An 18,374-nucleotide genomic window follows, 5' to 3' on the forward strand; every position below is an offset into this window, starting at 1 on the left:
AGGGTTCATTTCGAATATTACACGCTAAAAAAAAAATTCTAGTGAATAACTATTTAATTAAAACAATTATATGTGATTATGTGATTGTCCCGTTTCATTTTATAAAATGTAAAATCAAATATATCGATCTCTTATTTTTAGTAATATTATTCTTAGACATATTGTCGTAAAGTATCATTTATTTTTTAATCTATAAATTTTTAACCCAAACAATTAAGTAACTCAAATTTGTGCGACATATGAACTATACATTAAGAACTTTGGCGAGTAAACTAAATATAAAGGTTCATAACTCAAACTAAGAGTGTGGTTTAATTTTATTAAAATTATTTTATTCCCATTATTAAATGGGTTTACAAGAGGAGTTACATAATGGAAAAAAAATCATATAGGAAAGAATATTTCCCATCCATCCAAATTCTCAGAAATATTCAAGAAAAGAATCATTGTTTTTCTAATTTTGTTCTCATAGTTCAATTCTTATATCCCAAAGGTACAACTCTTTCTCTGGTACCTTCAAGTCAATGGTGATTAAACCACCCTCATCATACATGAACTCTACCTCCTCCGAGTCGACTGCTACACGCTTCGGTTTGCTCGAGGAATATGCCCCGAATGGCCCAGAACCCCGAACTTTCAGCGACACATTCGAACTTCCAGGTTGATGGTTCATTTCTTTCACTGCTCCTCCAGAGTTGAACATCTTGATCAAACCTATAGGAGCAAACTTGATGTCATTAACTAGTTCCTTGACAGGAACAACCGTGAAGACGTCGAACTCTCGAGGCTTCAAGGTTATTGGCATCGATGCATCTTGTGGCAGGTAAACAACTTCTCCTGCAATGCGAGATCATACAATGTAAGTTCACGACACGTCCAGCATAACTGATTAAAAGGATATCTATATGAACAAAGACTCACCAGCAAGATGGGAGAATATCACTGCATCCCCTGTCCAGGACTCGCCTGCAATCTTCCATAGATAACTAACATCTTTTGCTCGAATAACCCCCGTGATCGTGTCTGGATTCTCGTCGTGAATGAGGTTTTTCTTTCCAACCTTACACCATCCTGCTCCTTGGCAGTTAAAGACCCCAACAACTCCAGATAGATCATTCAAATTCCAAATCTTCAATAGACTGCAAAATTAGAAGCGCTTTAGAATATAGTTCTCTACAGTGAAATCTAATCAACCCGTTTATATTGATGAATCAATAATCGAACCTTTTTCCATCTCTAGCAGGATCCGTAAATAGGCAGTCCTTTGTCGGCCGTCCGGGGAGCTTAGCTCTCAGAATAGAACCATCAGGGAGGACAAGCTTCTTCAAAAGATTGAAGTCATGTTGACCAGGCTTGTCACTGTACAATAATGTTTGTTAAAATCAGAAAATCAGAGTATAAGAATTATTTCCTTGAAGTTATAAGATGGCTTTGCAGATTAATTGATCTTGACAAATCATACCTGACATATATAGCACATCCTCCCACGGCACGAGCTGCTCCGTGATATTCGGCCATAGGATGAAGACTCTGGAAATCAATAATGTTTTCAAGTTAGCATACAACAAGTCGCCGATGAAATTGACATTCAAACAACTACAATAACTTGTCCTTACATGAAACATATCCCAATCTGGCTGCATAAACTCCCCAAGAAATAAGGAGTTGTAAGCAACTGATGCTATATGAATCGTGTGAGATGCTGGATCTCTAGGCCAAAAATCATCCGATGCTCGAATAACAGCATTTCTCTTTGAACTGATGAAATTGTAAACATCAAACTGTTAAACCTTTGAAACAAGTACATCTATACATGATTATCAAACATGAAACATGAAATTCACCTGTATAAACCATCGGTATTATGACTCATACACGAAATGATTCCGTTATCTTGAAAGTTTCGGGAAATCGATGCCTCAAGAGCCTGATGGTATTTTCTAGCAAGTTTAACTCTTCCACCATGACCTGCTCCAAGCGTCTCAAGAATGTTTTGAACATCAACTTTAACTCCATCAACACCAGCAGACGCAAGATACGAGTGTTGTTCATTGTAGAAGTTGAAAACCTTTTCAGGGTTCACAAGGCCAAGTCCAGTTTTGGTGATGCTATTCAAAGCATCACATGGCTCATTTGATTCGACCCCAGGAGATGCAACCGGGTACGCAATCTTGGACTCATATTGTTCCATCTCTTTAACTCCAGCACTCACACCACCCCAGTAGCCTGTTATGGCATGCCAAACATAAACATACCTGGTACAAATAATCAAGAAACACATAAGCATCTCATTCTACAACCACTGTAAACTACAAAAGCAATCGATTTCAGACGACATACTTGGTCGCATGCTTCTCTTTCATGTAGGACACAATATGTTGAAGACCCAGTGCAGGGTTCTCAATTCTTTCACCCTCTTTGCCATCTTTTTGAAATTTGTAATTCTCTTTTATGTGAGTTAACCTGTTTGCAAAGCTGAATAAAGAACACTCGAGTTAGCTCGACTACCTGTTGACTAATGAAGAAAACCAAACATCATTCAAAATCAACAACTTACTTTGCTGTGTTATCAGCTTTGCAATCAGCACTAGTAGCATCCTTGGCAACTGATTGCCATCCATCATCGATAATGACAAACTTGGGAGGAATTCCTCCATTCTCAAAGCTGCAAAATTCAAGCGTTTGTCAATAATTGTTTGTCAAGGTTAAATTTAAACAGAGTTAAGAAATATGTAGTCATGTTGAAAAATTAACCTTTCAAGACCCTTCTTGACGCCATCTGAAGTGACATCAGTGTAGAAAGCATCCCATGTGCACCAGCCGAACCAGTTCAAAATATCAGGCATCTGTCAACATAGTTAAATGATATAGATCCATGAGTGGTCTGAGTGCTTGAATTAAGGAAATGTGTTTTATTTGTGTTAGATGATATAATATTCAATTTGTCTTCACTTATCAACTTAAGCTTTTGAGTTAATTTATGATATTACGAATGAAAATGATGGAAATACCTTCTTTCTTTCGCGATGAGCAAAAGTTTGCAAATGCTTTTCAACAGACCTATACAATGAAACAAAACAAAACTTTAACAACCGAAAAAGGAGATCTAGTCCAAGGCCATGTTTGATTTTTAAACAAAAGTCAACATGTAATCATTTTTGGTTTCTATTTTTTATTTTTTAAAAAGAGAACAAAAAATATTTTTGTAATTGTTTTGGTTTTCTATTTTCTAAAAACGAAAAACTAAAAAGAATGTTTTTGTAATTGTGTTTTTTGTTTTCTATTTAAAAAAAAATCAACAAAAGTTTCAGTGACTTTTTTAGTTTGTTTTATATGAAAAATAAAATCAAACTATTTTTATAATAAATTTTCATATAAAGATACTTGAAATCAAATATTTATCTTCGTTTTTTTAAAAAGGCCATATTGATAAATATATATATATATATATATATATATATATATATATATATATTCAATATTTAGAATGCATCAATTAACCACAAATTTTTTTAAAAAAATTATAAAAATAAACGATGGACAAAATATAAGAAAAATTTAAGATACGTTGTTATTTGATAATTATTTTTATTAAAAAAAAACGTGTTTTCTTTCAAAGGTTTGGACCCATTAATGTTGCGTAATCATTTTGGCATCTGCCCCAGTGGCGTGCTAGCCGGCCCAAAACATGAAGCTTTGCTGAGATCAAATCCAATTTCAAGCATTTTTTTTCTTCTTAATTTTATCTCTTTACTTTTTACATATTACTTTTACAATATCCATATTTATCTATTATTTCTATTTATTCCATATATAAAATTTAAATTCCTATTATGAAATTAATTATAAATTTTAGTACTATTTTCAAAAAATTTATAAATAAATATAGAAGTGTTTAATTTAAGTTTTATACTGAAAGAGTTAGAAATTCTAGAAGATAAAAAATATAAAAAAATAAAAAGCCGGGAAAGGAGGTTAAAAATATTTTCTTAATATCTCATCAATGAGTAACCCTAGAAGGACACATGTGAAGCCAATAATAGAGAAAACAAAATACATATAAAGACAAATTATAGACAAGATTAACAAATAATGACAATATTAAGAACGGCTAATCTGATTGTTTAACCTACGTAATTATGCTCGTTTTTACTTTTATTTTTCAATTAAGATTTTAATGACAAAATTGTTAAAAATATATTTGCAATTTAGACTAGGAGTGTGTATCTAGAAAGTAATGGAAAGAATTAAAACTTACTTGACTGCATAAGTAATGGTTTCAAAAGGATCTGATCCAGCACCCACAAACACCAAATGGCTACCCTCAAACCCATCTACACTTGGATCTCCTGCAACCAATCAATTTTTCAAATCCCATTAAATGAATTTCAAAAACAATCTTCATCGACCTTTTTTTTTTTTTTTTTTTTTATGCTTTTTGTTCTTCCTTTAATTTTGGAGTAGTTAACTTTACTGTTGATCTGATCATGCGCAGTCCATATTGAAGAAGAAGATCCATAATTCAGTTCAGTGTTCATGGCTATTATTATATTATTGGGTCCATCATTTCATTTAAATTTCTGTTTAATCTGATTTTTGATTTTGAATGAAATTTCTTATTTAATTCTTACCACTTTCTAAACAGATTTCAATTTCATTATTATCATTCCCTTGAAGAACAGCTCTGAAATCGCCTTCAAGAATAGGAAGAAAAACAGTATAAACGGCATCGCCTTCCTCTCCATTTCCGGCAATGTTAGAACCATCACGTGTTTCCACCACAAGAAATTGTGTCTCGAATGGAACTTCTTGACCGGAACACCCCATTCTTTGAGTCATCCACCATAATTTGAATCGAAAAGCACATAAGAATCTCAACCCTCTGTAAAATCAATCAAACACACCAAATTTCAATTTCCACAGAATTTAACCTAAAATCAATTCCAAAAACAAAAAAAAAAAAAAAAGGAAAAGAAAGAAAAAATAAAACAAACATACATCAATTTCCCAATAGGAAAAACTCGGCGACTACCGATCTGATCAGATTGAACTCCTATGAAGGCGCCGTTCATCACACCACCACCCGGCGCCGCCGTGAGAGTAATGTTATTATGAACATCGGATAAAACACGATTTCCCAACACCGTCAAATTCGCATCGGAGATAGTAATTCCAGCACCAACCGTCATGTTGTTGTTGTTGTTGTCTTGTAATCTCTTCCTAAGCACCGGCGACGCAACTGGAAGAATCTCCCTCGAGAAACCAGCAGTAGAAGAACAAGAACAAGAAAACAAAGAAGAAGAAGAAGAAGAAGAAGAAGAAGAAGAAGCACGAACAGGGGAAAGAAGAGAGAAACGGAATAACAGAGAGGAATGGGGAAAAGGTAAAAGGGGTGATGAAAAACGGAGGTGGTGAAGTAAAGACGACATGGGAATGGAGTATTTATAGGAGAAATGAGGGAAATCTGTTGAAGAAGAAAGAGGAGGCAAAAAGGCGTGCAATGGTAGTTGGGAAAAGGAACAAGAAATAAAATAAAATAAAAAAAATTAAAAAAAATACAAACAAAAACCCTAATGGGGCTTTTGGGGAAGAAGAAGAAGAAGCAGAAGGACAGAGGAGGGGTTGAGTTCACGGGGTGGGGATTTCAGCCATGTGAGTTGCTTCGCTGATGAGATCGAGTGAATCAGGGCCGTTGGTTTTTTAATCAAAGAGAGATAATTAATTATTTAAATTTGTGTTCACGTGGAAAGTTACTAAACAAATATCTTAAAGAACCTGACCTGGCTGGCTAGTGGGTAGTGGCTATTCCTAGATGGGTTCAATTAATTCACTGTACTCAATACCACGTGAGCGCTTTTTTTTTTCTTTCTTTCTTTCTTTCTTTTAATTACTCCGTTAAAAATATTAAATAAAAAAAAAAATGCAACTTTCTTATATTCAATCATATACCAAAATTACACACTTTTTTACAACCATACCAAAAATGTTAAATATATCCCATTCTTTTTGTCCTTTTCCTATATTATAAATTGTTTAGAGCTTTCTTTGTTTAAGATCAATTTTTCTTTACTATTATATCTATTTTTTTTTTGTCTTTTGTTAGCATAATAATTGTGAAAATAGTTGTAGGATAAAAAATCGTATTAATTATTAAGAAGATCGTGTTAATTATTGAATATATAAATTTATGGTATTTTTTTAGTATATTTTAAATATTTTTTAAGCAAGTTTGAAAAAGAGTTTCAAAAGATTTTTTCTATGTATTTGATTAGAAAGATGAGAATCATGGTAAAAAATAATTCTTTGTTATTTTAGAAAATTATGTTTAAAGTTGTTTAAAAATGAAAAACTCTTGAAAATATTTATAAAATATAGCAAAATTTCAAATTGTATCAATGATAGATATTGATACACTAATAAACATTGATAGAAGTCTATCAGTATCAATAAATATTTATCATTGACAGAATATGAAGTTTTGCTATGTTTTATAAATATATTGATTGACGGTGCTATATTTAAAAATGTTCTTACAGTATCGAAACTAATTTTAAAAATTTAAGGAGTAAATGTAAAATAACAAGTAGGATAGGGACCAAAAGGTAAAAAAAGGAGAAGAAAAAGAAAGGGAGTCGGTAGGTAGTAGATTTTGACTCACCAAGGGGCAAGGAAAACGGTGTGTTTTGAAAAAGATGGGGGAAGTGAGTAATTATATTTTTAAAAAGAAAAAAAAATAATTAAATGTAAAAAATAAAATGATGATAATTACGAAAAAGAAAGTTAGTTGGAGATGAGAGGGAGCCACGTCAGAGTAGAAGAAGAGGCAGCTCAGATCCGAGTTGGCAAATGAATTGTGTCCAAGTTTAAAACCGAATGGGGGGGAGGGGAATGAATGGGTGGCGGACGAAGCAATAACTCTTTTTTATTTCTAATTATTGGTTGTGATGCAATTCTCTTTTGTCCCACTTTCACCAACTCATCATTTCACTCACTATATCTATTCTTTTTTCTTAATATATTAATTCTTAATATTATATTCTCATTTCATTTCAAATCTTCAACTCCCATCCATATAATTAATTTACCTTCTCATTATACAATTTCTAGGAAGTTCAAATATAATCACCATTATTGAAAATCATAGGAATGTTGGAGTATATGTTAAATTAAGAGGAAACTAGAAAAAGAAAAGAAAGAAAGAAAGAAAAGAGATGGTAAAACGTGAAAGTAATAAAAAATATGTTTAATTAAAAATTGTTGGAACGAAATAAGTTTTTGGTTATAATTCAGATTCAAAAGGTTCGATGAATTTTTTATTACAATATATTCCATTCCAATGCAATTATGGATGTCCAAACACCATTACCTGATTTCAAAAGCCATATATATCTCCATAAAAGTTTTAAATGGACTCATGGATCATAATTTTAGAATTTTAATAGAAATAAGGTTGAAGTCATTCAAACAAAATCTAAATATGGATGATAGATAGAGTTTAAATTGATACAATAATTATGAGTTTAGGGCTTTAGTTGATTTTGCAATAAAAAACGTTTGAGTCCAATTTCATTAAATTGTCAAATCATAGTTTACCATGGGACGAACTTTTACTTTTATAAAGAATATTTTTGGACTTTTTTTATTAAGCAGCTATGAGAGTTTACAAAGATATAGATGCAGTTCAAGATGCACCGAACATTAATCTTTTTTAATTTTTTAATCAAGGACTTTTTTAGCATTTTTTTAATTACTATTTTCAACTATTCCCTAATTATTACTTCTTGGTTTTCTATAGGTTCTGTGGTCTCACACATTATTCAACACATGTTTTCATAGATCAATATCAGCTTTGATTTTGTGTGAAGGTTATTTAAAGTGTTGTTGTCAACTTTTGGAATTATCGAAAACTTAAAAAAGTTGGATCGAGCTATTCAAAATGTATTACTTGTTTAAAGTTATGATGGTAAAGTTAGATACTTTGATGGTTGGAATCTAAAAGATATTGTTTTTCTTGTGGAACATTATATTATAGGTTCTTTTAATAAAGTTGTACTAAGGTTTCTATAGTTAACATAACACTAGCCAAAACAAGCTTTATTGGATGCAACATATGTTTGGTATCAATTGAAATAATACGTTGGTAAAGTGAGTTTAGTTCAACAGTAATTGATATGATCTATCATTTTTCAAGTGAAAAGGTTCGATTATCTATCGTACAATTGTTGTATTGAAAAAAAAAATTAAAGTAACATGTTGAAGTGAGTCGACCATACCCTATTCAGAGATTATAATATTATTATAGAGTGTATAGAACGATTATCTCAATTATAGATAGATCGGGTGAGACTAGGGTTTAAAGGATTCGAGTTGGTAAAAACCTTTCTTTCTTTTTCTCCTACATGTGTTTTCTATGACCATTTTCTTTAATTGAGAAAGAAAATTTAAAAAAAAAAACGTTTTTCAAACTTAATGAAATAAATTTGGAAAACAATTTGGTATTCAAAACAAGAAATAGAGAGTTAGGGTGGGCGTGGGAGCAGGGAGAGGACGGTGCTCGTGAGTCTCATGTCACGCCATGTCATCTTTTCTTAATTTCCTTAATTTATTTAATTCTCGCTTGTCTCACCCTAACATTTTTATGTTAATAATTCTCGGAAATTTTTTAAATTAATTAAAAAAATCTAACTATTACAAGAATTCATGGACAACCGAAAGACAAAAATTTATTACGTTTGATTTTCATATAGAAAGCATAAATAGTTGACCAATTTTACTTTTTTTTTTTTTTACAATTTTAATATATTTTTTCAAATGTAATTAATCCATTATACTCCATAATCATAATTGATTTTTATCTCTAAAAATTTGTAGAGAAAAGAAATGTAGTTTTTAAAGAAGAATATAACACTGCTTGCATATATATGTACGTGCTAATATTGATATTATATGTCTAACTTATATTTTAAGATGATAGTTATTAAAATTATTCAAAATAAGATAAAAATATAACATCTTTTTTAGCTCTAACAAATGTGGACTAACTAATCAAGAAATGTATTGATACAACATCAAGTAGAATCATTATCAAGAGTGCCATAGGCTATCAAATTATGATCAGTCCAATTACAAATTCATTTGACGTCCATTATTCTGAGGTAGTACCAGCTTGTAGATCTTAGCATAAAGAACCATGTAAAAAGAGCGGACACAAGGATGATGAATGAAGTCTCTTCACAACAACTTCAACATCAAATTCAACTCACAAAGAGTCACTCAATATCTTTGGCAAATCTTAAGCTTGACAATAAGTCCATAGCTTTGATCACTTGCTTCACCTTCCACACATACCGAAAGCATCAACTTAAGCAACTACCAATGTCACCCTTCACATTCTGAACCTACTTAGACGATATATTTAATTTTAGGGCGTCCCACTTTACATGACCTGGGATGCAAGAAGTTAACCTTGCATTACATAAAGAAGTGACATACAACCTTTGATCTCATCATCACCATTAAACCAATTACTTTGTTTGTATAGGCGAAAATTTATTCAATTTCTATTTCGATCGAAGTAATTACAAGATAATTTGTTTTTAACGATTTTGGTTCTCCCACATAGTCTAAAAAGTCACACCAAACTCTAAAAACTCTTTAGAACTCAGATAACTTGACATCCTAACAAAAATGTTCACAAATTAAAAAACGAATGCATGAACCTTTTAAACACGGATAATATATTCTACCAAAATTTTTTAGTTCTTTTACCAAACCCTCCTCTCCGGTCTAGTTTCTCTCCCGAGAATCAAATACTATTCCGAAAAACTCTTTTGTAAACTTTGAAAAATTCACTTTTGTTTCTCTCTGATAAATATATTTTTAACTTTTTAAAATCCCTTTAAATATTCTCTTTGCCTTTTTCCTCATTTATCTTTAATTACTTCTCAAACATATCTCTTACTATTAATTGAATTTAAACCTTGCAAACACTCGTTTAAATATTCCATCCTATTTGATAAAATTGAAAGCTAAAATTTTAAAGGGATACAATTTAACTTTTTTGTGTTTATAGAAAATTACTACATCTTTATTTGTTTTTATTTAAAAACATGAAAACAAAAGAATAACCCAAGTTTAGTTTTTTGTTTTCTAGAAACAAAAAATGAAAAATAGTTAATGTTTCTTTAAAAAAAATAAAACTACAAATAAAAAGAATAAAAAACTCAAATTAGTTACCAAACATGCTCTTAATTATTATCATTATAACTTGAGCATAACCGAGATAATTGGTGTATTCTATCTCCATTAAATCTCCCATCTTTATTTGTTACTAATAAAACTCATCTTCAATTATTATTTATTTTGACAAGTGATACATAAGATGATACTTTTCAATTACATGCAATCTATACATTAATTCGTGACAACAACCACTAAATCATATGGGAGCTGTGTTAGTTAACAACTAGCAAAATAGCTAAGGGAATATAATCATAAATAACGCATAAACTTTGTTAACTCAATTTGGTGAAACTCACCTATTGTTAGAGAACTTTTATAACTCACATAAATAGATTTTATTAAGATTCAAATTAATATGACACTTTAACAATCTAGATTTAGTACTTTTTTTTTTTTTCCAGTTATTTTCTGTAAACTAAAAATAATCAGACTTCTCTTAACTGTATTTGAATACAATGAAGGAAGGTAAGACTCTCCCTTTAAAGTATTTGACCCTATAACGAATTACTAAGTTTCTTTAAATCTCTTATCATGGATACACTTTGAGTCGTCTTCAAGATATCAAACAATCTTCATATAATATCTAAAAAAGGCAATGACTTACTACATATTATATTCTTCACAAACTTGGAGCTTCAAAGGCATCTTCGAAATGTCTTGAATAGCAACGATCTTCCTTTTTATAATGAAGCTAGTTACTAGTTGTTTTAAAAATGTTGTCCATGAATGAAGGAATCTTCTAAAAATATCCTTTAATTTATTTCTTTTAATTCATAAATTTTTCTCTTTGTAAGTTTTAGACCACGTATATATACACTATAATATTTGTTAATCTAAAGTATGTTGCATGCGCTTAATTAAACACTTCAAATGTTTATTTATTTATTTATTTATTTTATCATAGACACAACTCTCACCTAACTACTCAAAATACTTATACAAAATACTTATACACTATGTGTTGTGGATTTATTTATAAAAAAAGATTATATATGTTAGGTTGAAAGATAGATATGATAAGGAAGAAGAAAAGGTAGGATGTGCAAAGATTATATAGATTTTGTGGATGGTTTGGTTGGAAGTTTTCTCGAAATGAGAATAGATAGGGACAAAGCTAAACCCATATTCGCTAAGTAGTTTTCAAAGCGCTTTTCGTGGGAGTAACTTATTCTCCACCCTCATCTTTCTCTCTCTCTCTCTCTCTTTGCTCTCACAAAATTAATCGTGAATTTTTATCTTTCTTTCTTTTAAATAATATTTTTTAAAAATAAATAATCAATTAACTAACTAATTCATATTAATTTTCAAAACTAATTTAATTGTTTATTTTAACAAATCATCCTATTTACTTAATTTATCTTTACCATTAAAAATTTGTTTAACGAAACCAATTACTAATTTGCACTGCCACGATTACTTTCATAAAATAAGGGAGAAGCGTAAAAAATGATAAAATTGACAAACTATTATCTTTTGTGGCAAAATCATGGAGAATGAATTTTTATCTTTTAGTTGTTTTTAGTATAAACGATAAATAGTTTATATTTTTTTATTATTGTTCACACAAGATTTTCGAAGAAATTTGATTCGTGGAGTTGAACTTATGATGATGTTGTATTTATGTTGATTCGATGTGATGTGGTTTGATCTCTAGAATTTGATCCTCTAATTCTCTCTCGACTGGATGCTTACACTTGATTTGAGGAAGCGAAGCACGTGATGTTCTTCAATATTCGAGGGTGTTCTTGAGGTTGAAAACTTGGAAGAAAGCTTGGATCTCTTCAAAGGAGCTTCAATCTTCGAAGGTGTTCTTGAAATTGGAGTATTTGAAGAAACTTGTATCTTCAAAGGCTTCAATTTCGAGAGTGGTCGGCTTCTATGTCTTGGGAGAATTCTCTAGACCTTCTGGAGCCAAAATTTCCAACCGCACAAATGAAAGAACTCCTCTATAGAGTTCACTGGTGGGCTTTTATGGACTTGAGCCTGTTCTGGTCCATGGACCATAGCCATGGGCTCAATCACATGTGAGTCATATTTTATTTTAGACTAAATTAAACTTATTTTTGGGCTCAATTGAATTTTATCATAACTAAATAATATTTAATTGAACCAAAATAATTAATTTGACCCAATTGTCCTCGTGACATCATTAAAATTGTGCGTCTTTAAATTTAATTTGGGACACATGCCAATTTTTAGTTAATCCAAAATATAATTATTTTAGTAAATGATGTGGCAATTTGTGATTGATTCCAAAATTTCTTATTCAACAATTATTTTTAAAAAAAATCCCTAAAATAGATATAAAAATAAATTTGTTCTTTTTTTTAATGCTAATCTAGAATATATTCCTCAAATCAAGTTTGAAGAAAAAATAGGAAACTCATTATTATTAGACTTTTAGACTTTTAATTAGGAGAATAACCAAAATTTAAATTTTGATGCTTACTTTTTGAAACAAAATAATTCTATACAAATTTTATAAATTTGTTGATATGAGTTACCTATTAGATAATTTATGTGAATTAATTTAGGAAATTTGCATCAGATGACAAAAAATTTAGAGAAAAACAACCTATAGTACCTCTTTTTTGCATATTGCGAATATGACAAATATGATAAGTAATCAATGATATTAGACGGTTATCAGACGACTATTGAAGGATTATCAAAAGACTATTAGAGGATTATGCACCTTTAAATTTACTATTTTTGCAATTTAGAAAAATATAGTGACATGAGTTCAATTATCATAAATATTTTTGCTATTTTTTTAAACGTTCCATTAATCTATAGTTGCATGTAATTGACCTAAAAAGTAAGTTTGTTAACACTAAGTTCTATTAATTGTGTAACGAAATTCTATCATATTGTATACTACATGCTTTAAATATTTTGGCATTCACTTTAAGATAATTGGGCTTAACTTGATTATATTTTGAATTTAGGCTATGATTTACATTATTAACATTTGTCATTAATCAAATAATAAAAATACGAATCGAGATTTTATATGAATTTCAAAATAAAAATTTGTCATAAATAGTAAAATATTGAAATTAAATAGAGAAAAAAAAATTAAATAAACTATAAGGATTTGATAAATTTTACTGTATTTTATAAATAGTTTCTAACGTTTTGTTATTTGTGAAGATGTCTTCTGGAAATCATGAAAAATATTTCTAAACTTTTAAAACCGTTCATAATATGTGATACTCATTATTCATGAGGGTGAAAAGTTCACTTTCTGTTGGAAGAAAAAAATAGGAAAAATGGTATATTAAAAAGACATTTAAAGGGGGAGTTGGGTATAATTTTTTGAAAAGTTAAAAAGAACTTTTAGTTACTTCAAAAAAAAAAAAAAAAAAAAAAGTTGAGTCGATTAATTTATACCAATTGATTAAAGAGTTTAAATTGCTTTTAGCCCCACAAAATTGGAAAATTTTCATGGATCGGAAAAAAATCTATTTACAAAATATAACAAATATAATACAGATGGATTACAGTAGAAAAATACATCTAACCAAATACAATTACTTAAAATCAGATATATCCATTAAATATAAAAAAGAACATATTATTTTAGGAAAGAGTAGAAAAAGTAGTTTGCTAGAAGAAAAAGAAAGGGAAATGCATTTGCGTGGTTTAGTTGAATTTGTGTGCTTTATTTGAATTTTTTTTTTTTTTTGTATACTTTTTTATGAAAAAATTTTAAGCAAAAATAAATAAATTTATATCCTCTTCTTTTTATTTTTTTTCTTATTATTATTCTTTTCATAATTCAATCAACTTTTATCCTAACTTTTCACTTTGATGAAACTGAATGCTACAATTACATCTCATAATCGTTGCCTTATTTTAGCTTTTGTGTGTGTATAATCTAATCCTCATATGTTTTCCCATTTGCATGTTATGATTTTTTATCTGCGTTTCAAAAAATAGGTCAAGTGTGTTGCTTCAATTGTATGTGTGTCTTGTTATAATTTTTTTTATTTTTTATAAAAAAAAATAATAACGTAGGAATTGAGAATTGAATGTATGATTTTGGAGCTAATAATACAAGCATTAATTAAGCTACATTGGTTTTGGTTGTTGTAGAATTGTTTAAATAATGAAATTATATCTTTCACTTTAATTAAAAGGTTCCATTTAAAAAATAAATAGAGATGATTAGTTATATCTATAATCTACAACTATATTAAAAATGAGGGTGTCATTTTTAGACATTTTATCTATTAATTCATGATTAAGAGTAGGTAGTAAACTAGTTAGTTAATGTTAGTTACTAATGATAAACTAGAATAACGCTTTATCGGTTTTTAAGACTAAAGGAATAAAATAAGAAGAATTATTATACATTAACAAAATCTTTAAAAATATTTACAAAATATAGTAAAATTTGAAATTATATTAATATTAAAGATTGACGAACACTAATAGAGTTTTATCGGTTTCTATCAAGATCACTAATAGACATTGATATATAAGTCCATCAATGTTTATCAAAATATTAAATTTTGTTATATTTTGATTTATTTTATTATTTTTAAAAGTGTCGACGTAATATAGAATTTAAAGAAAATAGAGCAAAGTGAATTCAAATTTGATGAGCCAAAAATTTAGCAAACCGTAGCTTTTTTGCAAGGTTTTAAATGATGATTGAATGTACTTACAAAAAAAGGACGATGATTGAATTTATTATAGATAATGTACACAAAGTATTTATTAGATAATATAAAGTTCTATCTCAAAAACTATTTATTACGAGATTAAATAATCTATTTGCTTACACGGTTATACTATTTTAATGTCGTGCGTGACGTTATAATAAATTGAGGTATTATTTGAAAGGAAAAGAAAAACTTTTTCGTATATTGAATATATGAAATCGATGTCATTTTAGTCTAATTTGAATTTCGAATTATGGTTTAAATTTAGCCAAGTTGAATATCTTTGAGAAATCCGTGGAAATAGAAAATATCATAATAGAAAATAAAAAAATAGCAAACTATTATATTTATTTATGGAAAAAAGTAACTGCCAGAAATATTTTTATACTTTTTTGGCTTGAAATTACCCCTCCACGGATTATAATTGTTCGTATATAAATAAACTTGAGATCAAAAAATAAAAAAATAATATCACATATCACGAATATAATGTATTTGTAAACACACCCACTTATGATAATTATTAACTAAATCAAAAAATTATTATATTGTTTCAGAGATCCCTAAACATATTCAATTAGTTTCAATATCCCCTAATTATTCCGATAAAAATCAACAAATTAACGAAAAATAACTTTAAATATTTAATTTTTTATTTTTCGAATTATATATTCAAAATTATATAATGCAATAATTAATTATTATGATAAAATTAAGAAATTAACGAAAAAGAATTTCAAATATTCAATTTTTTTTTTTGGAATTATACATCCAAAATTGAATCCCTCCTTAAAATCATGAGAAAGATAATGCAATAATTAATTATTAGGATAAACATTAAAAAATTAACGAAAAATAATTTAAAAAATTCAATTTTTAAACACGTACATACCAATCATTCCCCAAAATCATGACAAATATAACGCAAATAATTATTTTTGGTAAATTAGTTAGTTTAAATTCAAAATTCAACCCAATCTAAAATCATGTCAAATACAATGCAAATATTAATTATCTATAATAAAAATGTTGGAATTAAGGGAAACTAAATTAAAAGATTCCTTGGGAAGCAACGCGTGGAAAACAATATTCACAATCAACCGGAACAAATGAAACAACGCAGATGACCGTAGAAATGAAAATTTGAGGAAGGAACGGTGGAAAGGATATTGTTAAGAGGAAACAACAGTGGAAAAACCAACATCATTTTTTGTTTTCTAAATTATTTACAAAAAAAAAAAAAACACACATAATAAATTAAGTTTATTCTCTTAATTTTAACATTTTTATTTTCTAAATTTTTTATAAAAAATCATTAATTTTGCCTTCTTAAGATTAGATTCATAAGATTATGTCATAACATCTTCTTCTTCCGCCCTAGTCTACCATATCTTCTTAATACCCGACCTTACATCAAACTAAAATGTGAGGGCTACATAAAAAAGAAATGGAGTCCATATAATATATGAAACAATAATTTAATTTAATGTACATCCCTCTTATATAAAATCTATCAGTTTTTGGACTACTCAATAAACGTGTTTCTTGTGAATTTTTTTTTATAGCTTTACAATGGGTGAATATCGTATTCGATGGTAGATGGATTGAGTCCTCCCGATATATTGAATATCGCATCCTTGATGTATATGTTCCAGTTTGATCGTCGTTCCAAGAATTTGTAAACTGCATCAAACATAAACTTTTTCCAAATTCATAACTTTCTGTCTCTACATTGACCGTTTACTAGACTAACTGCAACAATTCGAACCTCATTCGGATTGTTGATGATAAGCATGTGTGTTGGATTATGTTAGGATGTTATTTTAGTCCAATGTGAATTTCGAATTATGGTTTAAATTTAATCGGGTTGAATTTCTTTTCTAAAATATAAAGAAAAAGGGTGGTTCGGCTGCTTTTCAAATAGGCCCAATATTATTTTAGCCATATGTCCGTTTGGCCCAATAAATTGTAATCAACTACAGAATCCAAAAAGGTTGGCCCATTACGAACCCAATTAGATAAGCCTGTATTTATGAAATGAGTAATGATAGATGTAATTTTCAGAATAATAATTAGGTTAATTTTCATAAATATAACAAAAACACAAACATATTTATGGCTATGTAATAAAATTAAAAAATCTTTGAAACTGGTAAAATATTTACGACTTGCAGATGACTCGTCACTTCTTATTTACGATTTATTTATTTTCTCTTCTAGACTTCTTCAACTTCTCTTCTAAATTTTCTTTCTTCTATTTGTAAACGAATTATTCTTTTGTTTAAATCTCAAGAATATTCAATATTGTTTAAAAAGAATATTAAACTTAATCTAAATATTAACTTAATCTTCCTCATATTCAAGAATATCAAGATTGTTTAAATATCACTTTGACATGATCTAAAAGATCAATTATCTAGCCAATTCGCTCATTTAGCATGGTCAACACAATCGTTTAGATTTGAAGTTTTTTTTTATTGTTTAAAAAAAACCTATACAACCGTGTAGATGTGATATAAACGATCGTTTATCATAGTTAATACGATCGTTTATATTTGAAACATTTTTTTCCATTGTTAAAATGAACTACATGACCGCGTACAATGAAAGAAGAATTACATGCGTGTGTATTATCGATTAATTGTGTATTAATTAGGACATTTTTGGTATTTACCATTATGGAGCAGTGAGTTTTTTCGTTTTCAAAATTGTTAAATATTTTGTTGGTTTGTTATGTTTTTGAAAAAACCCTTAATAATAACTATATAGCAATATTTTACAGAAAAAATTTAAATATAACAAAACCGGTCAACATTTTACAAAAATTTCAAATATAACAAAACCTACCAACATCTTACAAAAATTTCAAATATAACAAAATTTGTCAAAATGACAGATTTTGTTATATTTGGAATTTTTGTAAAATGTTGCTATAAATGCTAATATTTTGAATATAATAATTATATTTACAACTATCCCTAATGAAATTTGAGTTTGTTTCAATTTTGATTAATTAACTTGTAATTCTCGATTGTAGGTTATCAATTTGGCATAAATACAAATATAGCAATTGGAATCAAAATATTAACATATAACAACATCTTTAAAAAAATTGTAAATAAAGCAAAATTTATAACTGATAGACTTTCATGGTCTATATAGTGATAGATCGTATAATTGGTTGTCTAGTACTCATAAATCATATAAGTCTATTAGTGATAAACGTTCTCATACTTACCATTTTTTTAAATGATGCTATACACTTTATTATTATTTTTATAATTGCTACACGTTATAATTAATATGGTAGAAGCTATTTTAATCCTTGGTCAAATCTAAATTAATATTTAATTTTAATGTTTGGTCATTTACCTAATAAAATAGTCATTTGGTCATTTATAAAACCTTATTTTAAATTTATACAAAATTATGATTGGTAAAACTAGAATATAAAATGTTGAA

The 18,374-nt window shown here is 28.5% G+C and overlaps 1 protein-coding gene across 1 annotated transcript; it reads right to left on the reverse strand.

The window, feature by feature from the left end:
• Nucleotides 1-279: 279 nt before the first annotated feature.
• On the reverse strand, nt 280-5,680 carry LOC103501768 (probable galactinol--sucrose galactosyltransferase 1). Its single transcript, XM_051087975.1, has 13 exons — nt 4,999-5,680; nt 4,632-4,882; nt 4,259-4,349; nt 3,012-3,060; nt 2,755-2,846; nt 2,558-2,665; nt 2,341-2,475; nt 1,845-2,255; nt 1,617-1,758; nt 1,463-1,530; nt 1,225-1,359; nt 922-1,139; nt 280-837 (listed from the first exon to the last, which is right to left on the reverse strand). Exons 1-13 carry the CDS (start codon nt 5,427-5,429, stop codon nt 467-469), a joined length of 2,502 nt encoding a protein of 833 aa, XP_050943932.1. The 5' UTR covers nt 5,430-5,680; the 3' UTR covers nt 280-466.
• Between the last annotated feature and the right edge of the window lie 12,694 nt (nt 5,681-18,374).

Source organism: Cucumis melo, chromosome 7, assembly GCF_025177605.1.
Source record: "Cucumis melo cultivar AY chromosome 7, USDA_Cmelo_AY_1.0, whole genome shotgun sequence".
Taxonomy (NCBI): domain Eukaryota; kingdom Viridiplantae; phylum Streptophyta; class Magnoliopsida; order Cucurbitales; family Cucurbitaceae; genus Cucumis; species Cucumis melo.